This window comes from Dama dama, chromosome 7 (genome assembly GCF_033118175.1).
Source record: "Dama dama isolate Ldn47 chromosome 7, ASM3311817v1, whole genome shotgun sequence".
Taxonomy (NCBI): Eukaryota; Metazoa; Chordata; class Mammalia; order Artiodactyla; family Cervidae; genus Dama; species Dama dama.
The window spans coordinates 24,217,753-24,245,326 of NC_083687.1; the positions used below are offsets into that span (position 1 = coordinate 24,217,753).

Here is a 27,574-nt window from a genome sequence, read left to right on the forward strand (position 1 = left end):
TTATCTCTTTTGTTATCTTATTAACTATAATCTTATGCCTGTTGATAAAAAATCATGGTATATGTATTGCAATGAAATATTGTTGAGCCATAAAAAAGAAAGACATCTTGTAATTTGCAACAGCATAGATAGAACTCAAGGGTATTATGCTAAGTGATAATAGCCAGAGAAAGACAAATAACACATAATCTCTCCTTGTGTGGAATCTAATATATATATATATTTTAAAAACCATGCTTATAGAGAACAGACTGATGGTTGCTGGGAGTAGGGAGTAGGAGAAATAAGTGAACTATTTTGGGGGTATTTTTTTGTTGTTGTTAGTATTTTTGGTTTAGATAAACTGAAAAGAAAAAAAGATACAAGAGTTCATCACCGGAAGTACTGCACTACAAGAAATGTTAAAGGAAATCTTTCAAGTGAAAAGAAAGTTATACCAGATGGAAATAAAATACATAGAGGGCTGAAGAGCACTGGAAATGGTGACTATTTGGGTAAATATATAAATATTTTCTTACTATTTGAGTGCTTTAAAAGATAATTTTTTGTTTAAATTTTTAAACAAAAATAATGTCAATGTGCTCTGAGGTTTCTAACGTGTAAAGCAAAATGTATAAGAGCAGTAGCATAAGTACGGGAAGGAAGGGATGGACATACACTGTTGTTAAGTTATAGTTTATACTCTAAAGAGTGGTGTCATGTCACTAGACAATATAGACTGATAAATTAAAGGCTCATGCTGGGGATCAGGGTGGGCTAAAGTTCAGGGCTCTGAAGGAAGGAGAGAAACTTCACCAGTCTTTCTAACAAGTATTTTGTCCTGATTGATCAGTGAAACCAGTTGTTCAGGAAATAATTTAAGCAGAGCATAGAAATTTGTGTCTGGCCTTGTTATAGGTAAACAAGGGGCTTTGTGCGTCTTATCTAAACATACAATGAAAGGCTTTTTTTTTTTTCCAGTAAACTGTTTTGTTTTCTGGGACACAAAATGGTAAGATTCTTTTAAACTTCCCTATTTCCAGAATCACAGGGTTTAGGTAAAATTCAACATGATCAAATCCCACCACCAGGGAAGCCCTATTGAAAAAATTGCTTAAAACTAAAAAAAAAGATTTAGAGAATAAAGACCCATGCACATGCATTTATTCACCAACCTTTTGTTGTAAGGTCAAGGACTTGCCTTTGTCTGCTGATTGAAATTTTCTATCTTCCTGGCATAAATTACACAAAAAGTACATTGTCTGAGATGTTCAACTTCATATTCTTTAAGTAATGTAAAGTAGCTAGACAAGAGCTCTGAATGAAGAACCTTTCTAGATGTTTGTGCTGCTTACTTTCTAGTCTTCATCGTTGTCTTTATTTTATGTGTTGCTCTTGTCTGATGCAAGTGCAGTTTGTTTCTTTTTGTTGTTGTTGTTTTAGTAACTTGTCTTTACAGTCTTTCTAATATATCCAATCTAGAAATCACCACTTTTATTTATTGCATTTCTAAAACAAGTGAACATTGAATCTGATGTTTTTGAAAGGTGCTACATAGGCAACTTATTAAAAACACATCATTCAAGCAAGCATTAAGTAAACTGATAACATATAATTGTTTGAGGTCTGGTGTTTGCTCTGAGCTTCTGAGAGGTAACCCCTACACCTTGAAATGTCCAGCTTGATAAAAGTGTATTTGTTTACCCGGAAACCTTGGGCAACCTGGACAGTCTCTGGTAATAATGTGGTTTATGATGTGGTCTTGGGCTGTGGTAACAGCTCAGTCTCTGGAGAGTGAAGACCATGTGGGTGGTCAGTCATGTGTATGTGACCAAGCCTGAATAAAATCTCTGGAAATCAAGGCTGGGTGATCTTGTTGCCAGTATTTCATGCATGTTGCCACAAGTCGTTGCTACTAGTAAGTCCAGTTCACTTGACTCCACTGGGAACAGACAACTGGAAGACTGTCTGGAACTTTCCTAGACATTGTCTTATGTGCTGCTTCTTTCACCTGATTTTAATCTGTATCCTTTTACTGTAATAAACTGGAGCCACAAGCCTAATGGTTTTTCTGAATCGTGTAACTCTTTCTAACAAGTTATTGAAACTGAGTGTGGTCTTGGGGACTCCCAAACTTTTCACTTTCTAATGAATCCAAAATAGAAATTTACCATAGAAATTACTGGCCACGTTAAATGTATTTATAAAACATGAATAAGTTTTGAATTGGGTGTTTTAGAAAGACTCCTTATTAACAAGTTGCTAAAATTGCATTGTTCAATTACTAAGTAAACTGGTAACATTTATTTGTTGGAATAATATGATTACAGTAATAGAGAGTTTGCTTAATTCCAGTTGAGTAAAATGAACTTCTAGTAAAGTAAATAAAACTTCTACTGTATGTTAGTTAAGAAAATGATGGGAAGACCTCTGGCCTTTTTAATTTTGTTTTACAAAATAACTAGCCTGTAATTTTCCAAAGTATCAAGGTCATAAAAATCAGAGGCAGAATGAGGAACTGTTATAGATTAGAGACAAATGACAACTAAAGGCAAAAATGTGATTCTGAACTGGATCTTTCTGCTGTATAGGGCATCCCTGGGACATTTGATGAAACTTGAATGGTGTTTCAGGACTTGACAGTTTCTATGAACTGAATTGTGTTTCTCAGATTCATGAATCCCTAGCCACTCCCCCTACCCTCTTCCCAATATGACTGCATTTGGAGATAGAACTTTTAGGAGATAAGGTTAAAGTAGATCATAAGGGTAGGGTCTTTATCTGACAAGACCGGTTGTTTTATAAGAAGACAAAGAGTTTTCTCTTTCTTTCTGTGTGTTCATACACTTTTAAAAAACCATGTGAGCACACAAAGGCAGATATCTACCAGCCAGGTAGAAGGTTCTCACTGGAAACCAAATTGACCAATACCTTGATCTTGGACTTCCAGCTTCCAGAGCAATGAGAAAATAGCTTTCTGTTGTTTAAGCCTCCCAATTTATGGTATTTTGTCATGGCAGCCTGAACTAACAATGGACATAATTCATCCATGTTGATTTCTAGGTTTTGATGGTTTTATTCTGGTTGAGAGATTATTTGTTAATAAGAAATACATTCTAAAGTATTCACAGTTTATGCGACCTAGAAACATAAAAGCTTCAGGAAAAAAACAGCTCTTTGTACTCCTAACTTTTTCTGAAAGCTTGAGGTTATTTTAAAATGAAAACTTGTGGGAAGTCTAGTTATTTCAAAAAGGTATTGAGCAAAATTGCCAAAAATTCTGAAGGAGATGGGGATACCAGACCACCTGACCTGCCTCTTGAGAAACCTGTATGCAAGTCAGGAAGCAATAGTTAGAACTGGACGTGGAACAACAGACTGGCTCCAAATAGAAAAAGGAGTATGTCAAGGCTGTATATTGTCACCCTGCTTATTTAACTTATATGCAGTGTACATCATGAGAAACGCTGGACTGGAGGAAGCACAAGCTGGAATCAAGATTGCCGGGAGAAATATCAATAACCTCAGATATGCAGATGACACCACCCTTATGGCAGAAAGTGAAGAAGAACTAAAGAGTCTCTTGATGAAAATGAAAGAGGAGAGTGAAAAAGTTGGCTTAAAGCTCAACATTCAGAAAACTAAGATCATGGCATCTGGTTCCATGACTTCATGGCAAATAGATGGGGAAACAGTGGAAACAGTGGCTGACTATTTTTTTGGGCTCCAAAATCAGTGCAGATGGTGATCGCAGCCATGAAATTAAAAGACACTTACTCCTTGGAAGGAAAGTTATGATGAACCTAGACAGCATATTAAAAAGCAGAGACATTACTTTGCCAACAAAGGTCCGTCTAGTCAAGGCTATGGTTTTCCCAGTGGTCATGTATGGATGTGAGAGTTGGACTGTAAAGAAAACTGAGCACCGAAGAATTGATGCTTTTGAACTGTGGTGTTGGAGAAGACTCTTGAGAGTCCCTTGGACTGCAAGGAGATCCAACCAGTCCATCCTAAAGAACATCAATCCTGGGTGTTCATTGGAAGGACTGATGTTCAAGTTGAAGTGCCAATACTTTGGTCACCTCATGGGAAGGACTGACTCATTTGAAAAGACCCTGATGCTGGGAAGAACTGAGGGCAAGAGGAGAAGAGGTCAACAGAGGATGAGATGGTTGGATGGCATCACCGACTCAATGGACACGGGTTTGGGTAGACTCCGGCAGTTGGTGATGGATAGGGAGGCCTGGCGTGCTGTGGTTCATGGGGTCGTAAAGAGCTGGACATGACTGAGCAACTGAACTGAACTGAACAGATTGAGCAAAATATCCATGTTATTTTCTGAAGATATTTGGACATTCTTTAATAGATTTCATAACAGGAGGATAACAATAAAATATACAGAAAGCTGACATTTGGATTTATGTTGATTTAAAAAAACCTACAAAAATATCAAGGAACAATTTTACTGAAGTATAGCTGATGCAGAGTATTACCTAAGTCTATAAGTTGATGTAGAATATTATGTAATCACAATATGACTATGTTGGTTACCTTTAGTAAACTCAGTTTTTAAAAACTTATCCTATAGCATGAGACAGTAACTTGATTTTTCCAAAAATAGTGACTATATAAGTAAGTAAACCACAGTTGTCAAGATGGTGGAGGAGAAGGACGTGCACTCATCTTCTGCAAGAATACCAAAATCTCAACTAGCCGCTGAACAGCCATCAACAGGAGAATGTTGGATCCCACCAAGAAAAGATACCAGACGTCCAAGGGCAAAGGAGAAGCCCCAACAAGATGGTAGGATGGGAGAAATTGCATTTAGAATTAAACTTCATACCCGCCAGAGATGCTGGGAGGGTGCAAACAAAGCCCTTGCGCGCAGCAGGATCCAGGGAAAGGAATGGTGACCTCCGCAAGAGACTGAGCCAGACTTGGCTTTGAGGGTTTGAGGGTCTCCTGTGGAGTGTGGGGGCAGGGGTCAGCAGTGGGCTGCCGCAGGGACAGGGGCTCTGGCTGCAGCAGGCCTGGGAGGTGTGGCATGCGGCCTAAGTCCTCTTGGAGGAGGTCACCATTAACACTACCATAGGGCCACCAAGCCGACGACCCACAAACTGCAGAACAATTATACCAAAGAAGTTCTCGGACTGTTGCAAAAGTTCTAAGGCCCACGGCAGTCTTCCCAGCCTGGGGATCCAGCAACGGGACTGAGAACTCCCAGGGAGTTTGACTTTGGAGGCCAGTGGGATTTGATTACAGAACTTCTGCAGGACTGAGGAAGCAGACTCTTGGGTGGCACAAACAAAACCTTTGCACACCAGGACCCAGGAGAAAAGAGCAGTGACCCCACAAAAGATTGATCCAGACTTGCCCAGGAGTGTCCAGGAGTCTCTGCTGAGGCATGGGATGACAGTCAGGGGCGCTGAATACTACAGTCTTGGGAGCTGCAGCATGCTGGCAGAAGTCCTTTTGAAGGAGGTTGCTATTAATGCCATTACCCCTACCATAGCTTGGCCTCAGGCCAAACTACAGGCAGGGAACACAGCCCCACCCATTAGCAGAAACTTGAATTAAAGGTTTACGGAACATGGCCCCATCCACCAGAGCAAGACCCAGTTTCCCCACAGCCAGTCCCTTCTGTCAGGAAGCTTCCACAAGACTTTAATCCTCATTCATCAGAGGGCAGACAGAACGAAAACCACAATCACAGAAAACTAACCAAACTGATCACATGGCTCACAGCCTTGTCTAATTCAAAGAAACTATGAGCCATGCCATGTAGGGCCACCCAAGACGGACGGGTCTTGGTGGAGAGTTCTGACAAAACGTGGTCCACTGGAGAAGGGAATGCCAAACCACTTCAGCATTCTTGCCTTGAGCACCCCATGAACAGTATGAAAAGATAAAAAGATAGGACACCAAAAGATGAACTTCCCAGGTCAGTAGGCCCCCAATATGCTACTGGAGAGGAGTGGAGAAACAGCTTCAGAAGGAATGAAGAAGCTGGGCCAAAGTGGCAACAACGCCAGGTGTGGATGTGGCTGGAGGTGAAAATAAAGTCTGATGCTGTAAAGAACAGTTGTGCTTAGGGACCTGGAATGTTAGGTCCATGAATCAACGTAAATTGGAAGTGGTCAAACAGGAGATGGCAAGAGTGAACATCAACATTTTAGGAATCAGTGAACTAAAATGGGCCAGAAAGGGCAAATTTAGTTAAGTTGTTACATAGTAAGTAACAATTTCTTTGAATTGAGTATGGAGTAAATATGAAGTGTGTGTGTGTGTGTGTGTGTGTGTGTGTGTGTGCATGCTCGCAGGTGTTTGTTATTAAAGTGAATTCTAACCACCAAAGAAAATAGAGCCAGACAAACATTTTATTTTATAATGACATTTAATCCACTGGCATTTTATACAAAATAGCCTTTGGTCAGATAGCATTTGAGCTCTTGTTTCAAATAGTAAACATGCAAAAGAAGTGAATATAAGAATATTCAAAATGTGAATGAAAAATATTGCCTGCCATATCAGAATACAAAGGATGTTGCAGCCATCAGCCACCAACTCTGTTCCCAAGGGTGAGCCTTGAAGGAACTCAGGATGAAAACACAGAATGCCACCATCAAGCCCTCAGTCACTGCAAGCACCTTCAACAGTGTACCTTGAGGGGACTCAGGAAGGGAAAGAGCAAGACTTGACTCTAGAGAGCGAAGGTGCAAATCAAATGAATGATTTCAGTGAGCTCAGACTCTTGCATCTTCCCATACTTAGAAAAGAGCTAAATTCATTAACTTGAAATACCTGGTTTTCTTTAATTAACAGTAATTTTTTGATGTTCTGATCACCTGGTCTTTGTTGCAAAACTCCTATGTATCTTGCCACCCCCCACTGCTCCCACTCTTTGGAACAGTCCTCAGAGCTATTTCAGAGACTGCCTCCTGAGCTTAAATCCTCAGCAAGTCTGCCAAATAAAACGCAATTCTTCTAAAATAGACTATTTTTAAAATCCAGAAAGCACTATCAAAAAAAATCATATTACTGTTTATATACATACATTTCCTTATTTCTTACATAAATTATTGTTTCATTGGCTTCAGTTATAATCTTTGGGATTGAAGACATAGTATGTACATTAAGGAACTGACATGATTAGAAAGTGCTGGTTTCATTGTAAAATCTCCTCCATGTGGAAAAAATTACAAGAAAATACATGGAGTAATTCACCCTGTATCTACCCACTGGCAAGAATCCATTTGACCATCTGTTGTATGAGTCACATTTCTTCAATTAAACAATCATTGATACGAAGAGACAGCTCTAGGTTTTGTTAAAATGTTTTCACACTAGATATGTGGGGCTCAGGTTCTATCCATCCCATTTCGTATACTCATTGGATACTGCCATTTTGTTTCAAGTCTAGATAATGGAAAAAGAAGCTGAGGCACAGGCTTTTAGGCTTCATGTTCTAATGGGGTGAAATCGAGAAGGTCATGGAAACGGTTGTCATATTCTGTCCTCCTAGGAACCTTAAGAAAAAAAAAAAGATTAAGGCACTTTTTTACAGTTTCTTTCACTGGGCTTATCAAAGGTTAGTATTGAAACAAAGATATTTTCTGTAATTATTCAAGTATAGAAAGAACTGGGAATAAAAATTGTTTGAGTTGGGAAGAAACAAAAGAACAAAAATATTTATCCCACCCATCCTGACTACATTCTCTTTCGCAAACCTGTTCTCTTTGAAAACCCCATTTGAATGTATCTAAGTATCTTATCACTGTTTGGCTTTGCAGGAAATAATTTGGAAGAAAATGTCAACGAAATAAAGAGGTAGAAACTGGAGGATGGAGAAAAGCTAGTGTTTCGTGAGTCACAGAACTTCTTGTATCCTCACCAAGATTCTTCAACCCTGCGTGTCCCACCTCCTTGATCTACTTACATGTGATGTAAAATCTCACACGGCTGCCCAGGATTCCTGTATTTTTATGAGGAGCTTTTTTTTTTTTTTTCTTTCTTATTGCTCTTGGAGGAGTGAAAGGGTACTTGTCAACTAAAGTCTGTTTTTCCTTCATCTAGTTTCTGCTTTGCAAGATATCATAGCTTCTGATTTTGTCTTTCTGGGTACATTGTTTCAATTTCTCTCTATAAGTGGGGAGTTCAACCAATTTTGACATAAGGATGCCACACAGACATCTAGACATGTGGTGGGCAAAACTTTGCCTAGTATAGTCATCATATACACCCTTAAAACACTACACAGTACCTCCCAATAAACAGAATCATCATAGCAGTCCTCATCAGATGGCTGTGCCCAGATAGGTATCTTTAGAATTGCACCTGTGAAAGTGGGAGAAAATAAGTCATGTTATGAGGTTGAAAGGGAAAATAAACTTGCTTAGTAGTTAAAATACTGTTACAAAGTCATCCCCTGGAGCTTACAAGATTACTGTCAGAGATGTAGAAAAATTTTAAGTTTACCAATGTTTAACAATATCTATTATGCTGAGAGCATGAGATAGAGGGAAATGTTTATTTTTTATGCTCACCTGTGATTAGCCCTCCAACAAGTGCTGTTGCAATGGAAGAACCTAGCGCAGCTGCCTGACTGGCCATCTTAGCCCTAGGAGACCAAAAATATAGAATTATTTGTCCAAGATGCCTGGCAATAAAAACTGCATTTCCTGAGGGTGTGCATGCCTGCCACCTTCAGGCCAGAGTGCAGCATGACATACCAGCAAACATGACAATTTTTCTTTAATCTCATATATTTTCTTTGAAACTCTTAATCAATGTTCACAAATTCTTATAAGCACATATACAAGAACCACCTTTTTCTTCAGAAATGATGGAAATATCTTCCTTAGAAAGGGTTTAATATTTCTAAAAATGTGATTGGAGATCTGATTCAACAACTATTTATTGGGTGCTTGCTCTGTGCCAGCTTCCCTTCTAGGCACTGAGGAAGGAGCAATGAGCAAAACAAATGGAAGCTGACATCTCTCCTTACCCCATCCCTCTAAAAACAACTGTGATGAAATTAAAAATCAGAAAAGCTAATTTTAGCATGTAGTGTAGGGACAAGATATTAAAGTGTGTCTCTGTATCTTAGAAGTAGTTACCTTGAAATGAAGTGAATGAAGAATTCCTTATAATTTGGGGAATAGAAGAATATGATAAAAAAGCTACAGAAATGCATAAAGCTGTCAAAAGAACTAGGAGTGTGGGAATCTCCTTAGCACATGCCTCACTCTTTTTTTTTTTTTTTTTAATTTTTATTATTATTATTTTTTTTTTCCAGTGGGTTTTGTCATACCTTAATATGAATCAGCCATGGATTTACATGTATTCCCAATCCCGATCCCCCCTCCCACCTCCCTCTCCACCTGATTCCTCTGGTTCTTCCCAGTGCCTCACTCTTAACAGGCAGTTAACAAATAGTTGAAAGGTCAAATCAGTGGTTGCAGGACAGCAAACTGCTGGAAGAAGAAAGTGTGTTGCTCTTTCTTCCTTATCCTTCAAGGAAAAAAATGTACTAAACTCAGATTTCTTTTTTTTTCTCTCTCTCTCTTGATTTTAATCTCTTTCTACTGAAGGAAAAGTTGTCCAAGAAATGTATGATTATTGTAAAAATATACAAAGCCCTTAAGAAAGAGAAGGGGAAAAGTTTAATTTCCCTCCAATCCTATCAGTATAAACATGTAAAATATAGATAAGTATTTTTATAAAAATGCAATCATATCATGATACTGGATTTTCACATTAAATCTTAATGTTCTTTTATGTCAGTAAATGTAGATCTGGATCATAGCTTTTATTGCTACAGAGTGTTACACTGTACAAATATACTGCAATTACAGTTCTATAGATTGAATATTTAGATTATTTCTTATGTTTCATATTTTTAAATATGCTGTGAGAATAAATCCTCTTATGAACATGCTTATGGACTTGTCCAGAAATTTCCCTAAAATAACACCTAACTAGAAATGGGATTATTTGTAAAAGTTTATATGCTTAATAAGGCCTTTTCCAGATAGGAACTTCTACAATTTATGTCTCCATTTTGTTACTTTAGCCACCATTCAGTATTATAGTTTATAAAATCTTTATCAATATTATATACTGAAAAATGGATAACTTGTTTTAAATAGCATTTCTTTGATTACTAGTGAAGTTGAATATTTAATATATATTTACTCATTTGATTTTCTTCTTTTGTAAGCTGACTGTTAATTTTACCAGAATTTACCAAGATCTTTTACAAGGTATTAAAAGATGTTTCTGATGAAAAATGTTCCATGATAAAATAGACTTGGAAAATGCTGGATTAAACAAAATTAACAGCATTATTAAAGTTAGGCTGCCAGGATTTGAAAAAATGTCCCCTAAGTATATTAACTTCTCCTTGTTCTGTGTTTGCCAATAAACCCAATTTGCATTTTCATAATCTGAATAGACACATGTGAGTAAGTAGGCTCGACTCTAGGACAAAGTATTGTGGCTGCTGTGTGAAACATGTGTGAATTTTGCCCACACATGTGAATGGACCTTCCAAGGTTTGCCCCCTCAGCTCCTCCTGAGTAAATTAAGTTGCTGCTAATTTGCTGGTAATTTGGGTGGCAGAACTTCTCTAGTCCTTGTATACCCAAGGACTAGACGCTTAAACATGGAATCTACCCCAAATCTGGCCACTGAGCAAGAATCAAGCCTACTTACTCTCATGTGTCTATTCAGATTATTAAACTGCAAATCGGGTAATGTTTCTTTGGCCCTCAGTTATGTCTCTTTGGCTTCAGTAAGAACAGTACTTACAAACTGTGGTCTGGATTGCTAAAGAAAAAACACTTATCACTGTGTTTCTCCCAGAGTGAGAGGAAACAGCACTTGACCTTGGGGAACAGGAAAACATATTCTTTCACTCACGAGTCAGAGTTCTCCAAGGCCAAGATGATGATGCTGGCAAGCCCTCCTATCACACCAGGTAAGCCATGTAGGTTATGGACCCCACATGTGTCATGGATCTTCAGTTTAGTAGCAAAAAGTGGCTGAAATTGTAAAAAGAGGAAGCCTTATTATTTTGTTAGCTATAGAGAGCCCTGTGACTAAAGTAAACAAACATGAAGGAAAATCTTTTATCTCCAGGCCAGTTTCCCATCTACATCTGAAATCCACTTACAACAAAGAATCTGAATGCATTGGTGGCAGAACTTCTCATTTCAGTCCTAGGTAGATGGATGTGACCGTAAGTGATTTTGAGTCCTGCTCATTCTTACCTACTGTCGGGATCTTAGTGAAGTCACTCAGTAGTGTCCAATTCTTTGCGACTCCATGGACTGTAGCCCACCAGGCTTCTCAGTCCATGGAATTTTCCAGGCAAGAGTACTAGAGTGGGTTGCCATTTCCTTCTCCAGGGAATCTTCCCAACCCAGGGATCGAACCTGGGTCTCCCGCATAGCAGGCAGACGCTTTACCATCTGAGCCACCAGGGAAGCCCATCTTAAATCCTCTGAAAAGGGCTCAGAGTCTTTAATTATACAAAGCAAACATCATCAACAAATGTCAACCACAACAAAAACCAAGAAAAGTAATACAAGTACTTAACATTCAGTTCATATTGTCACAAGTAACCGATAGCCACAAAAGAAGGCGAGAAAGAGTAGAAACCACTGGAACACTGACATGTTGAGTGATCCAAAGAGAGGTGCTTAGGAAAGGACTTTTCATAGCATTTCTCTGCTGGGAGGAGGAAATGGCAGCCCACTTCAGTGTTCTTGCCTGGAGAATCCCAGGGACAGAGGAGCCTGGTGGGTGCCATCTATGGGGTCGCACAGAGTCGGACACGACTGAAGTGACTTAGCAGCAGCCGCAGCAGCAGCTGATGGGATATAAGAAGGTGAGGGGGGCAGATCCAAAGTTTGACTGAGAGTGTCTGTTAATACTTACAGTCAGGAACTTGAACCCCAACACGGAGACCACTCCCGCAACGCTCCCGATGATCATAGCATAATATGGGGAAATCTCCATGTCCGCACAAGTGCCCACAGCTACTCCTCCAGCCAGACTTGCATGCTGAATGTGAACCTGTGTGGGGCACAGAAATACGAGTGAGAGGGGGTGGAATTCAGAAGGACTGTAGCAACCTCGGGTTCGATGGATTCCACACACATTTCTTCAGTTGGAAGGGTTATGGATTCTGCTTTAAGAAGGTTTTTTGTAGTTCCAGAAGGCCTTTTTTTCCCAGCAGTTGACCTGTGGAATCTTTCTTATAGGGTTCCTTGGTTATGCACAAGAGATCAAGTTAGTAAGGCTAGGGTGGGGAGGGATGTGACAGAATCAAGAGAAGTTGTGGGAGGGTGGGAATATGCCGCAGGTATTCTGGCAGTGTCTGCCTCTTTATGCAGCTTTGGAGTGCATTTATGGTTACTGTGAACTGAAACAGGCTTATGGCTGCTGTGTGCTTTGCTGAGTCCATGATATTCCACTAATCAAGGACAGGATTTAAACGCATTGAAATGTACGTATTACACATCAAAGACAACAGCTTTAGCAAGCGTCACTGTTCTGAGAATATCTGAGAATGGAGGAAAGAGGAACCAAGTTTCCATTTACCAGAATTCCTCAGAAAAATTATATTCTGGCTGTTCTGCCAAAGGAAAAAAGTTTCTCAGTACTTTTGAAAGAGATCCGCTGAACCATGCATGCATGATGGCTTCTTTTATTTGTTTTCGTTTATTTTTCTCATGAAACAGTTTGTAGAGAACTGAAAGACATGTCCTTAGCTATGTTTAGAAATATTTTGATACAATATCTTTTTTATCTCTCAGCTTAGAAGAGTGGCTGATTTGAGGATTATTCCTTCACTGACATTTCTTTAGTTCATAGGCAAGAAACTAAAAAGATCATTATGAAAAATAAATAAATAAAAAGATCATTATGGGGGACTTTTTAAAATGTTTTATTTTGAAATAATTATGGACATGTAAAAGTTGCAAAAATATTGCAGAGGATTTCCATATATACCACCACCAATTCCCTCCAATGTTAACATCTTACATTATCATAGAACTAAGAAATTAGCTTTGGTGTACTACTATTGAAGACCTTATTTGAATTTTACCAATGTTCCCACTGATATCCCTTTTCTTTTCCAGAATCCTATTCAGGATCCCTGGAGAAGGAAATGGCAACCCACTCCAGTATTCTTGCCTGGAGAATCCCATGTACTATAGCCTGCCAGGCTCCTCTGACATGACTTAGCAACTAAACCACCATTCAGGATCCCACAGTACATTTAGTTGTTATTTCTTTGAAATATTTGCTGTTAGACAAATAGAATCAACTTGCATTCTCCCACTCTTTTCCTACTCTAATAGAAAGTTCTGTTTCTTAAGAAAGATTTTCTGAAAACTTGGGGACAGTTGGCTCTATCAGTAAAGAAATATGTTTCAGATCTTTGATTTTTTGCATGATTATATTCCTGTGTGCATGCTCAGTCGCTTCAGCCATGTCCAACTCTTTGCATCCCCATGGACTGTGGCCTGCCAGGCTCCTCTGTCCATGGAATCTTCAAGGCAAGAATACTGGAGTGGGTTGCCATGTCCTCCTCCAGGGGATCTTCCCAACTGGGGGATTGAAACTTTGTCTCCTGCATCTCCTGCACTGCAGGCAGATTCTTAACCCACTAAGCCACCTGAGAAACCTGACTATATTCCCTGTAAAACTGTAAATTCCTTGATAATATTTTTTTAAATTTGTCACAGTATACATCTGAAAAATAAAGGAATGTTATTTTCAGATTATTCTCCAAGGTCTCCAGTGTTGTGATTTGTTCGGGCAGCTCAGCAGTGATGCAGAAATGAGTTACTCATCAGAGCAGCCGTCAGGGTCGCTTAGCAAACTTCCATGGGGGCTAACATGGCACTCACCATATTGAGCTTGCCTCGGCTCTCAAGAAGGCTGGAACAAGCATAGGCTGTGACCACGGAGGCCGCGAGGGAGAAGTACGTGTTCACGATGGCCCTGTACTGTTTCTTTTCATTATCAGCGATGGCAGAATTAAAGCTAGGCCAAAATATCCATAAGAAAAGAGACCCTGAAGTAAATCACAGAAACAGATATTATTAACAGTTCTGAATAAGAAAGATAGTCCAGAGGAAGTCATTTACCTTGGGCACAGACATGCTGTCTTTACTTTTAGGCTTTGTTATTTAAGAGTTGGGGGAAAGAGAGGCATTCCCTTGTGTCTGACCAAATAGACAAGAATCAGGCAACTTCATCCCAACTCACCAATCATGGCAAACAAGTCCGAGTGGTATACAGACTCTTCATTGGGATGTACTTCTTTCAATTTTGATCGATACAAGATGCCCGCTACAGCCAAACCAAAGTAAGCCCCAAAGGCATGGATGGTCATTGATTTTCCAATATCAGAAGCCTGAGAGGGGAAAGCATTCATGTAAATAGAGGTGACATTCAACACAGGAGGGAGGTCATTAAGGACTGCTTCATGCGTTAAACAAAAAAGATCAAGAGAGAGAATGAATGTGTCAGAGAAAGGGGAATAAAACAGGACTTTTCGTGTAAAAGAAAAGTCACGGGCATTGGAACAACACAGAACTGACTTTCAGTCTTAGGTCAGGTACTTCTCTGATGTGACTTTAGACAAATTATGCTACTTCTTTGAATCTCCAGTTGTATGAAATGGAGAAATGTTACCCAGCCAATACAGTTGTGGTGGGATTTAGATGGGACCGTGTTTTTCAAGGGCTAGGTCCTTAGTGGGCACTCAATACATTTCAGGTTACTTTTTCAGGTTAGACAGATTCTTAGTGAGACATTATGCACTGCACCTAATACAAAACAAGCATGACTTTTGCATTCATTGACTCTGCTATGATGACATGAAAACCAGTTGAGGCCCAAGATTCATTTGAAGAAATATATTTTAGGTCCCTCTTTAGAACACTGAATGGATATGATGTAGTTTTCTACAGTTCTTGTCTCTAGAGGGAAAGTTCAGAGTGCCAAACCCAAGTCATTGCTGTGTACTTATTAAAGTAGAAAAATGATACAAATTTATTAATTTATTTACATTTTCATGCTTGATATACTCTTACATGCCTTTCAGGTCCAGTTTATCTGTCAGTTTCCTTGAAGAAACCTTCCTTGATTCCACAATCTAAATTAGGTCTTCTAGGTATATTTCCTCAGAGCCCTTCTATTTATTTTTCATAGTGTGTATTGTAATTTATAGTAATAATTGTGTGTGTGTTTGTGATTCTATGGGTAGGTGGTTGAATGTATGAAAATTTGTTGGATGTCTGTCTCCCCCACTAGACTGTAAACTCTATGAAGAGACGTTTGCAACTAAATCACCAACACATGATACCTAGAAATCTGCCAAAGTATTTGTTATCAAGTCACATGTTCAATAGACGTGTAAATGGACACAAACGTGAGCAAACTCTGGAAGACCATAGAGGATAGTGGAGCCTGGTGTGCTGTAGTCCACGAGGTCCCCAAATGACGGACACAACTTAGCGACTGAACAACAACGTGAATAAATAGAATACTGGAGAGGGCCCGACATATCGATTTCCCTTGGGGGAATCAATCAGATTTTCACGGAGGGGAAGACATTTGATCTAAGCTTTAATAAAAGACTTTGAAAGAGCAATTCACTTAGTAGTTGAAATATAAATAGGAATTGGTCATTGATAGAAAGTGTATTTACATAAAAAGAGTTGTAGAGCTAGGAAACTCTGGATTTGCATTCAGATTCAGGCAAGTTGGTCATTTAGTATCTGTGATCATCAGTTTCATTCTGTATAAATGAATCATAATACCTGTCTAACACTATTGTGGTGCCAATGCAATTAGACAATGTTTATAGAATTTCTAGTTTACAGTAGTTACTCAAATGATGACTATGATTATTACTTGCTATGGTGTCATGGCCACCAAGGTTTGTCCCTGCTTATTTATGGTGGGCATCTAATGTGTGTTGTGCTGTTCAAAGCTAGGTAAGTATCAATTGAACACTTACCGAAAATATCTCAAAAACCAGATATTCATTGGCAGCAAAGATAGTAATTTCTAAAATTGTCATGATCAACATCTGGATTGGACTTGTTTTTCCCAGGACAGCTCCAAAAGAAATCAGAACTGCGACTGTACTGAAGTCTGCATTTATCATGCTGAGGGAAGAAGAAAGAAGATGTTGAAAAACAATGCATATCTCAAATATATGAGTTGTAATGAATATAGCATCACCTTGTCCAGAGTTCAAGGCCCCTCTCTGCACCTGTTTCCATCAGGTGCTTCTTCCAGACCTCCTTTTATCCTCTCCCACTTCCTTGCCTACCCTCACCTCCATTCACCATGCAGTCTTTAGTTGCTCTTGCATTTCCTTTAGCCTACCTGTTCTTTACTTCATTTAGGGTTTTACCTTCTGTTGATCTGATAAATGAATTACCTTAAAAAAAAAATTACCTTCAAAAAAAGTCTCAGAAAAATTACTAAAGAAGGATTTTTGCTCTCTCTAGCTGAAATGAAAGGAATAATAATCTTATGGAAGGGGATTTCTCATACCCTTAAGGTCAAATCAGAGAGGATATAGACATGAATATATGGCCCAGCACAGTCGAGCAAGGCATTGATTTAGATCCTTGGATCCCAATGATCTTTGTTTCATGGAAGGGAGACAATCGGCAAGCTAGTTCAGAGGCTGACTTTCAAGAGACTAAGCAGAGAAACGACTGCTCTGAAAACACAATGATTGGAAAGTAATGGGTGCTCACCTTTTGATTTCTATCTGGAATTTCTGTCCGTGGCTATAAAAGATCCCCTGTATAAAAGTGCCCCATTGGAGTCCCAGAGCAGCAATGAGTAGGTTGAAGCCCACACCACTGAAGCCATATTTCCGCAAGAAGGTCATGAGGAAGCCGAACCCAGCGAATACCATAACGTGCACATCTTGGAAGTCTGCAAAAGAGGAGAAAGAAAAAGAAATCTGCATAAAGGGAGCACCGAGAAAGTGTGACATCATAGTATATTCCATTTACTAAAGTGCTGTGTCTTTTTCAGAAAACACTACAATAGGAAAGTTAACTACACAGCCAAAGGCTGGGTTGCGGTGCCAGCGAGGCTACTTAACGCGAGGAGACCTTGGGCAAGTGACTCAGGGCTTGAGCCTTTTCTTGGAAGACTATGCACTATCATACCAATATGTCTTTCATCCTCTCTGAAGAATTTTCCATTACTTGCCACGTGAGGACACCTTTGCTAAATACAGTACCAGAATCACCTGTTTTTGCAGACTTTCCCAGTACTCCCAGGGAAAATTAATATTTCTTCCAGTCTTCCCCAAACCTCAGCTTTAGCAGTTGGTACATTGCATTGCCATTTATTTACCACATATCATACTGTAATAGTTATTTGATGAGGGGTCCATTGCCTGCACTAGATGGTGAGTTTCCTGGTTGAAGGGTTTAGGGCTTTTTGATTCCCCGAATCTGTCACAAAAGCCTGCATATAGAGAATGAGGCACTGTTGACTAAATGAATGAGATGGTATCTTTATGCCTCAAATGGAAATCTTACCAGATCATTATTTAAGTCATAAGGCTTGATGTCTTTGTTTACACCTTCTAAGCCAATGCAAGGGAGGCTGCATCCTCTTGAGGAACAAATTCCTGACTTAGTTCTGCAGATGGAGGCTGAGGTCCCCCAACAATGTCATGTGACCGTGTGACCTTGGGCAAATCACCTTGGGCAAGTCACTTCTCCTCACTTTGACGTTCTCATTTGCAATACTGAAAAGGCTCTATTTCACATTTTCCGGGGCTGTAGGGAGTGCTGTCCAGTGACAGCTTTCACTTCTCTCTGAGAAATGCTGGTGACCAGTCCCAGCCCTTCCCTCGGGTCACTTCAGCCCAGTGGCGGGTTCACCACAGCATCCCCTCACCTTGGGAAAAGAGCCACTTGAAGCTAGACAATCCCAGTCTCAGAGTTTCCTTTGAGGTCACCTGAGGCTTTCTCTCTCTGCCCAAACCCTTCTGCTGCAGGTATTGATCATAAGACACGCCCCAGTAAACTTCCTTGAGGCTAATGCTGCTCTTAGAGTCTGCAGCACCTTCCTGGGGGCTCCCGTTGTCTCTGTAGAGCTTTCCTGACTTTCTTTCCAACATGACTTGCATATCACATTTTTTTGAAACTTTGCAAGTTAAATCCGACGCACTAATCTGGCACTGATCACACACCTGGAATTGGATGAAGATGCTGGGTTTCCAAGGGTTCCCAGTACTTGAAAAGGGCTGGTTGGAAGTGTGGGAACTCACCCTACAGTCTTAGTCTATGATAGATATCAGGACAGGCAGAGGTTGGCAACATGTATTGAATCACAAGGGTCTTTTGGTGGTCTAGAAGCTAGTCTCATTTGTGCATGAGTCCAGCAAATGTAAGAATAAAGAGAATGAGAAAACCAGACCCAAACTTCCTACTTCAGGCACACACAGCATCAGCAGTTTTTCGACCTCATCCAGGCAGTGAGTCTTCTGATCATTTCATTGTTCATTGGCTCCACCTCCCAAGAGAGTCAGTGTGAGGAGGGTGAGAAGGGAAAAAATAAATTTCTGAAGATTCTCTTTCCTTAGCAGCTTTGAAGGAGGTCTCAGAGAGGAGACGACTGCTGCAGTCTTTTTTTTCCTAGTGAGGTAATGCATACTGGCAACAATTTGACTTATACCCGCATTCTGAATGCCCACCCTCATCTCATTGCATATCCACCTAGCGAACTTCTGAATTGGGATTTTACCTGATTTATCAACAGGCAACTGTCAAATTGTTTGGTTTTGGAAATATAGTTGATTATCTATATATATACACATATATATACATATACTATACATACATATATACATACATACATACTACATATATATATATATATATACACACATTTTTTTTTTCTTTACAAACTCTTTTTACCACTTTTAAATGTAAACATTTGATTTAGGTCATAGACTAAGTTGGCGTGGAGCTCAGAGAATATGCCTGACTGACTGACTTGCTATGATTTTACTAGACCTTTCTGAAACTCAGCTTTCTCCTCTTTTAAAGAACAGTTTGGATTTGATGAAGTCTAATGTCCCTCCTAGCTCTACAACTTACTTTGCTGATATTTATTTTATTGATGCATAGTTGATTTATAATATCGTGTTAATTTCAAATGTACCTATAACAAAGTAATTCATACCTATCTATCTATATTCTTTTTCAGATGTGTTCCCATTATAGGTTATTATAAGGGTTCCTTGTGCTGTATAATAGGTCTTTGCTGTTTGTTTGTTTTACTTTGTTTTTAGATCAGACTCTAAGATCCAGAGAAATTAGATGATTTACTTATACTCACAAAGCTAAAATAAAGGTAAGAACCCAGTCTACTGACTTCACTGGTTTTTTTCATTACTTCAAGCTACTTTTCTAAAATTTGTTCCTTTTTTTCCCCTAGAGTGCTCTTGTTCCTCCTATAGTCTGCTGATTTTAAAATATGGAGTAGCCAACTAATTTAAAAATTGGCTTAGCCAATTTTTAATGTCTCACACTAGGAGTAATAATTCTTCAGACTCCATCCTCCTCCCGCTTTCATGGTAAATCAGACATTTTTCCCCTTTATTTATAATTTTTCTTATACAAATTTTTCATACCTAAAAAACAGTAGAAGAATAGTATGATGGACACAAATATATCTATCACCTAGATTTCACAGTTGTTAACATTTTGCTATGTACATGCTTCATTCCCTATTTTTTCTGAAATATTTTGAAGTAAATAAAAGATATGACATTTCACTCTTAAATACTTATGTATCCCTAAAAATTTAAGGACATTTTTCTACACAATCACAACACCATCATCATTCCTGGCAGTATAATCACAATTTGTAATTATAATCTAACACTTCATATTCAGATTTCCTAGTTATCCCCAGAGTAGCTCTTACAGCTGATGGAAAACCAGACATATTATAGGAGGGAGGGAGGTCCTGTATGGACAGCGCTCCAATTTTTTTTCCCCCTGTAATCTCATGCTTGTTACTGCTTTTCGCCACAAGGGGGCCTAAGAACCTCATCTATTTAAATTGCTAAAGAGAGCTTACAGAGTTGACTCAACTGATGATGATTCTGTATAAAAGGTATGGATAAAAAGGTTTATAAACAGTTAGGGTCATGCATTATTTTTCATCCTGCTCTAGGAATTTCTTTTGTGGGTAAGCACCAGGGAGAGGGTCATGAAGTCAGTTTTATGGTGCAATTAAATTATGCTGCAATAAAGGAATTCTTTACAGAAGGAAGAAGGCATTTCTTTACTAGTTGGAACTTCTGTGAAGTGCTCTGACAGGTTTCAAAGGCTGCCAAGTCTCATCTGAATCAGATATTCTCAATAGCTGGCAATTTTTAAAAATTGAATTATAACTGGTTTAAAATATTGTGTTGGTTTTAGGTTTAAGGCACAGTGATTCACTTATTTTTTCAGATTATATTCCATTATAGGGTCTTACAAGATATTGAGTCAGAGTCCCTGTGCTATATAGTAAATCCTTGTTGCTTATTTATTTTAGGTAGAGTAGTTTATATCTGTTAATTCCTCTTAATTTGTCCATTCCTCTCCCCTTCAGTAGCCATAAGTTTGTTTTCTGTGTCTGTGAGTCTGTATCTGTTTTGTATACAGATTCATTTGTATTATTTTTTAGATTCCACACATAAGTGATATCATATAGCGTTTGTCTGTTTCTGTCAATAGCAGGCGATTTTAGCCTCTAAAGTAAATTTGGCAATGTCTGGTAAGTTTGTTCTGTATTTTACTACCACATTTAGCTTGGACCAGGATATCTTTTAAAGCCCTGATAACTTTAAAATGCAATTGATGATTTCAACTCTCCTCTTCCACCACCAGCCACAAACAAAATGAAACAGAGCCTTCCTTCCCCTCGACCTCCTGTACATGCCTGTTTCCTAGAATGTCTGCTCCACCCTACACCCAACTTTTTTTGGGCACTCTGTGTGGCCTGTAGGATCTTAGTTCCCTGACCAGGGGCTGGACCTGGGGCCCCAGCAGTGAGGGCACTGAGTTCTAACCTTGGACCTCCAGGGACTGCCTCCACATCCAGCACTTCTTTACCTGGCCTACCTCTAGATGACTTTCAAGAACCAGGCGCTGGGCACAGCTGTGACAATGTGCATGTCCCTCCGGTTTTATTTCATTTGTTTATGTGCTTGTCTGTGCCCGTTTATCATTTATTCAGATAGACTATTGAGTGAGTACTGCCGGTAAGGCATTCTTTCAGGAGAAAGTGAGTGCAAGTGTTAAGGTAGGGATCTCTAAATGACTTGTTCCTTAGAGACCCAGCAGAAAGTCTGGCAACTGCAGCTTTTCAGGAGATGCCCCGTTTATGCAGGAATAAATGACTCACAGGTGAGGGTTGCTGAGAATTTGCCTCTTTGGGATTCTAGGTCTCTTATTCAGAAAAATGATTCTTCTGGGTCAGGTAGTTAAAACTGCTCAACTCACTCTCCAATTAGAAGCTGGTTTTGTTTTGTTTTTAATGACTGAGGGCTGGCAAGCTGTTTGCATGCAGATAGCGATTGGTTCTTAGTGAGTTCCAATCTTTCGAACCATTTGGGCGATCATTCTGAACTTATCTTTTCTGAAAAGTAGTATCCTAGTAGTGGTATCTTTCCTCCCCTACTTTCACATATTCTGTTATTATATATTTCAAATATTTGGAAAAAATAGTACAATGAAGAGCTATATACTATTTCCCTAGATTTATCAGTTGCTAATATTTTCTGTATTTGTTCTCTCTTTCCAGATATATCTCTCAACCCATTGAGAAGTATGACATTTTGCCCTAAACCACTTCAGCATGAATCTCCTAAGCAAAAGAGCATTGTTTTAAATAACCACAGTATTATCCTCACATCTAAAAATATAACATGGCTACAGTAACATCTGATTTAGAATCTATATTTGAATTTATTTAACTGTTTCCAACCTGTCCTTTTATAGGATTTTTTTGACCCCCTTTATCTACTCAAGTTTCATATATTTTGTTTGTTATGTGTCTTTGTATGCATGCTCAGTCGCCCAACTCTTGTGACCCCATGGACTGTAGCCCTCCAGGCTCCTCTGTCCATGGGATTATCCCAGCAATACTGGAGTGGGTTGCCGTTTCGTCTTCCGGGGATCTTCCAAATCTAGGGATTGAACCTGTGTCTCCTGCGTCTCCTGCACTAGCAGATGGATTCTTTACCACTGAGTCACCTGGGAAGCCCTTATTACATGTCTTTAGACTCTTTTAATTTAGAGTCTCTCACAGCGCTTTTTGGGGCTTCCCTTGTGTCTCAGCTGGTAAAGAATCCGCCTGCAATAAGGGAGACCTGGTTTCAATCCCTGGGTTGGGAAGATCCCCTGGAGAAGTGAAAGGCTACCCAATCCAGTATTCTGGCCTGGAGAATTCCATGGAGTGAATAATCCACGGGGTCGCAAGCAGTTGGACATGACTGAGCCACTTTCACTTCACTTCACTTCACACCATGCTTTTTACTGGTGGTATTGATTTGTCTTTAATGGGGAATGTACCACAGTTTGTATTTGGCTATTTCACCAAAATTAGAATCAGACTATACATTTTGGCAAGACTATTAATACAGATGGTGCTGTGCAATTGCCATTTCATCATACCAGGTAGCACATAATTTGTTTGTCTTACTACCGGTGATGATACATCAGATCTCTTGCTTAAGACTGTTCTGCCAGATCTCTCCCTATGGATATACCTTTCATCCTGTATTGTCCAATCACTTTTTACTTAATAATTTTAGCCGTCATTGGTGAACCTTGCTAGAGTCAATTGTTACATTTTTTTAATTTCAAAATTATAATTTTTATATCTTTAGTTCTTTTGTATTAATTAGTTGACATTTGTATATAAAGAACTCCAATCTGATCCCCGTACCCTGCTTTAGGGTATATTTCTATGGACTCAGTGAAGCCTTTTTCCTTTGTTTCAGCGTGTTATCATCTATCATCATCACACTATTCTTATTCTTAATCCTCTGTTTACCCCCAATTCAGCTAATTGGTGTTCTTTCAAGTAGGATCCTGTGTTCTCCTGACACATCCCCATTAGTGTATACCTCCTTGGTTTACCTTGACCAGGAATGAGCCCCTCAGTGGAGAAGGTCGTTAGAAGCCAAGATTTCAGTTCTATTTGTACTCACTGCTTCCAGTTCTTTCACGTAAATAAAGCGGTTCAACTCAAAGGCAGCACAGCAGAGGCCAGTGTCTTATTGTTAGATTACAAAACAGAGCATGTTAACTCAGTTATGGTAACAATTTCAGGTATCCTTTAGAATAGAAGCAAATAATTTCTTAGGAATTGTTTTCCTGCACTTTTAGTAACCCTTTGCCTGTAACATATATCTAGATTGCTGAATTTCTTGTAATAAATGAACTTGAAGGAGGAATTCTCTGGCAGTCCAGTGGTTAGAACTTGACACTTTCGCTGGTGTGACTTGGATTCAGTCCCCAGTGGGGAACTAAGGTCCTGCAAGCCTTGGCATGGCCAAATATAAGTAAATAAATAAATAAAATCTGAATAAATATAGGGACCTTCTTAAATGGAGATTTTACAAATAAATCATTGTACTAATCTGTTGCTGTATCTTCATAATTCTTCAAGTGTGATCAATGTACAATGTAACAAGATCACACATAGATAAATGATCCACTCAAAGTGACAAGATAGGCCAATGGATTCTAATGTTTAACAGAGGACGAAGAATTCGTTGATGTGGTTTTAATGTCCCATAAGCATTAAACACCTTGTGTTTGCAGAATTTCTGATAGCATGTTAACAGTCTTCAAAGAGCCTTCTTCTTAAACTCTACTTTTCTCTAGTCTTTCTCCGTGTCAGCAAGGATTCGTTCGTGGTCACGTGTCCAACTTTTTGTGACTCCATGGACTCCAGCCGACCAGACTCCTCTGTCCATGGCTTTTTCCAGACAAGAACACTGGAGTGGGTTGTCATTTCCTCCTCCAGGGGACTTCCCACTCCAGGGGTTGAACCTGCGTCTCCTGCGTCTCCTGCTTTGGCAAGCAGATTCTTTACCACGGAGCCTCAGTTACAGTCAGGCCTCATTTCTTGTCAAGTTATTTGCCTCAGCAAAGGGGTCGACTCTTTGCTGGGTGCCATGAAAGCCAAAACCATGGAGTAGAGCTAGTTTCTCAGATGGGTTTCTCTGGGGTCCGTCGGTACGTGCAACATGATGTCAGGCGTGCCACCCACTTCCGTGGCTGTGCCCTGGGATGGGTTCAGATGCCAGGTCTGTGCGACCTCACCCCTTTCTCTGCATTGCCTAGCTGAATGCAGTAAGTCAGAGGGATGAATAAAATTATATTCAATTGGATTGGTTTAAAATATAAATTAATATCCCACTTGATTTATTTTTAGATCTTCCCTGGTGGCTCAGGTGGTAAAGAATCTGCCTGCAATGCTGGAGACCTGGGTTTGAACCCTAGGTTAGGAAGATCCTTTGGAGAAGGGCATGGCAACCCACTCTAGTATTCTCGCCTGGAGAATCCCATGGACAGAGAAGCCTGCTGGGCTAGGGTCACAAAAGAGTCGTACACAACATAGTGACTAACACTGATTTGTTTGTGAGAAATTCACAACTTTCAGCATACTGCAACTGAGAACTCTTGTAATGCACTGTGAGCTTCTTAGACGGGAACTGAGCCTTTTCTGTCTTGAATTCCTGCACTTGGCATAGTGCATGGTGCTAGGCAGGCACCCTCAAATATTTGTTGACTTGAATTTTGCTTCTTAATTAGTGAATGTTTCATAAACTTCTCTCCAATGACTTACGCTGTTACATAAGTTTAGTGTACATAGGTTGTTTGAAATGTGGGGAAAATATATATATAATCAGTAAAATCATGTTGTTTCTAGGGCTGTTCTACAAAGTAGTTTAACCAGTGATAAGGTAGCTGAACTGGAAAATTAGTACTAGGTGGAATTTTACATCTTGAGAGCCACCTTACTGAAGGGAGAACTTTTTTCCCTTTTGCTTTAATGGTTTATTACAGGATATTGAACATACTTTCCAGTGCTAGATGACTAGGATTTGTTTATCCATTCTATATATAACAGTTTGCACCTGCTAATCCCAGACTCCCAGGCTATCCCTCCCCACCCCTCCTCCTCGGCAACTACAAGCTTATTCTCTGTATCCGTGGACCTGTTAGAAGAGAGAACCTTGAATTGTGTATAGATTGGGCTGTGGAGAGCATTCTGAATGTAAGACTGTTTTCCATGTAAAATGTCACTTTGTGTTCTGCTTACTGCCCTTCTTCTGGGCCCCCAGGGGCCTCTATGGCTTGAATTCTCCTCCCTTTATCCTGCCTCCTGCCTGTATCCCAGCCTCACTGCCCTTATAGTGAGGAAGAGGTTGTGGGGGGGGAGTGTATGTGTTGGCTGTTTCAAAGTACATTGATTGTTAATTATTATTATTATTGACAACTGTGACTTGATGTTTCCTTTGCAAAATGAAAAAGCATCCTGCCCTTGACATCAATTTTTTTTTATTCCTCTCTTGTTTTCATGTATGATATAGCTGATATAACAGAAAATCCTGTTAGCAATACTTTCAAGTTATAGCCAGAAGAATAGATGATGAAATGAAATGTACAAAAGTGTACAGAGTTGAACAGAATTCTTTTCTGTTTTGGTGTTCTTGAACTTGCAAATTGTAAGATTCTTTCATCCAGAATCCTTTTGGATATCTGTGTAGTGTAAAGAGAACTAGATGTGGACCCGGAGCCTCTGACTTACAGCCCTAACTGTGTCCTTTACTTGAGATTGTGCGTTTTGACTCAGCAACTCTAGGCCATAATTTCTACTCAAGAATACTCCCCATTATATATGTTCCCTCAAAAAATGTAGAAATGAGAGAACAAAAGTCACATTGTTTTTGAAAAGCTTAGAGATAGGCAGTAGAACTATAATAAATATTGCTATTAGAATAATTTAATACAATTTAACATTTAATCAATAATAAATTATTTGTACCTCACTAAAAAACCAGTCTATATAATAGGATTATATTATTACCTCCCTCCCTGGTTAAAAGGTGAGGAGTATGCCTGGCTCATAATAGGTAGTGAGTAAATGGTAATTATTATTGTTATACTAACTATTCCACAACCTGTCTTTCCAAACTTGAAACTAAATCCTTTCTTTCTTTCAGTCGCCATTCCCAGGGAAGGGTTCTGCTTTTAAACTATGTTGGGTGCTCACAATTTTATTCTCATCTCAGAGGAACAAACAGTCTTCCAAAACCCTCAATACAGTATTTCCAGGGCTTCCCTGGTGGCTCAGTGGTAAAGAATCTGCCTGCCAATGCAGGAGATGTAGGTTCCATCCCTCGGGTGGGAAAATCCCCTGGAGAAGGAAATGGCAACCCACTCCAGTATTCTTGTCTGGGAAATCCCATGGACGGAGGCGCCTGGGAAGTTACGGTCCATGGGGTCACAAGAGAGTCGGACATGACTTAGCGATTAAACAACAGTATTATTTATATCCTGTATCATCCTTCATACCCCTTCTTATACCTTAGGGCTCTCACATGAAATCCAGGCTTACTTTCCCCATTACATTTTGTTTCTAGTTTCTCCTCCAAAGTTAACTCTAAATCTTTTTTTTTTTTTTTTTGGTGGGGGAGGGATATTTTTATACCTAGCAGAACTAGTAATCAAAGTAAAAGCAAGGTCATTTACCTAAATGGGAAGGAAATCTTGAAAAGAGGAGATCTAGGTATACACATAGCTGATTCACTTTGCCGCACAACAGAAACTAGCACAATATTTTAAAGCAACTATACTCCAGTAAACATTTTTTTTACTTAAAAAAAAGAAAAAGAACATCAAAAATCGATCAGTTAATTCAATTCTCAGCTTCTTGTTCTGTTAGTTTAACACATACAGATTCTATCCAAACACATGAACTACGGAGATCAGATGTCCCAGCATAAACTTTTATACCCTTAGCACTCAGAACTGTCACATAATTCTACAAGGGGCTCCAATGTAGAGTGCTAGAGGTTACAATACCCACAGACCTCACATTCTGAGAACCCAAAAATGTGCAATAAGAAGCAGATGGCTCACTCACGAGGATACAAGTCCATGGATGTTTCCACATCTATGGCAGGTGACTCGGTGCTGTTGACTTTGCCGAAATTGTTCGAACCCGTGTCATACTGAACAAATAATGCAAATAAAACAATCATGACAACTTCCAGGCCAATGGCCATGAGAGGGAACGTGAACCTCATGTTTGTGGCAAAGGACAGAGGCACACTGAGGGCTTCACGGACTGTGGGAGGCTGATAAGGACAGAGGGGCTGCTCTGCGTGTGGAATTGGGCTACAAGCTCAAGGCACTCCTGTGACACTGCAAGAAAAAAAAGGGGCAAGGCTGGTGAAAACACCCCATCCACTGGAGAAAATTATGCTCTGTAACCAGATTGCTATAAATGC

General features: G+C 39.5%; 1 protein-coding gene and 1 non-coding gene across 2 annotated transcripts; both read right to left on the reverse strand.

Moving 5' to 3' along the window:
* Nucleotides 1–7,799: 7,799 nt before the first annotated feature.
* On the reverse strand, nt 7,800–27,370 carry RHAG (Rh associated glycoprotein). The gene is given in 9 exon segments (XM_061146103.1): nt 7,800–8,313; nt 8,523–8,589; nt 10,896–11,021; nt 11,920–12,057; nt 13,902–14,068; nt 14,263–14,410; nt 16,022–16,172; nt 16,776–16,959; nt 27,208–27,370. Coding segments are annotated over 9 exon segments (1,350 nt in total). The 3' UTR covers nt 7,800–8,107.
* TRNAS-GCU (transfer RNA serine (anticodon GCU)) lies at nt 11,394–11,465 on the reverse strand. The gene has a single exon. It is a non-coding gene; the product is annotated as a tRNA-Ser (tRNA).
* Nucleotides 27,371–27,574: the final 204 nt, after the last annotated feature.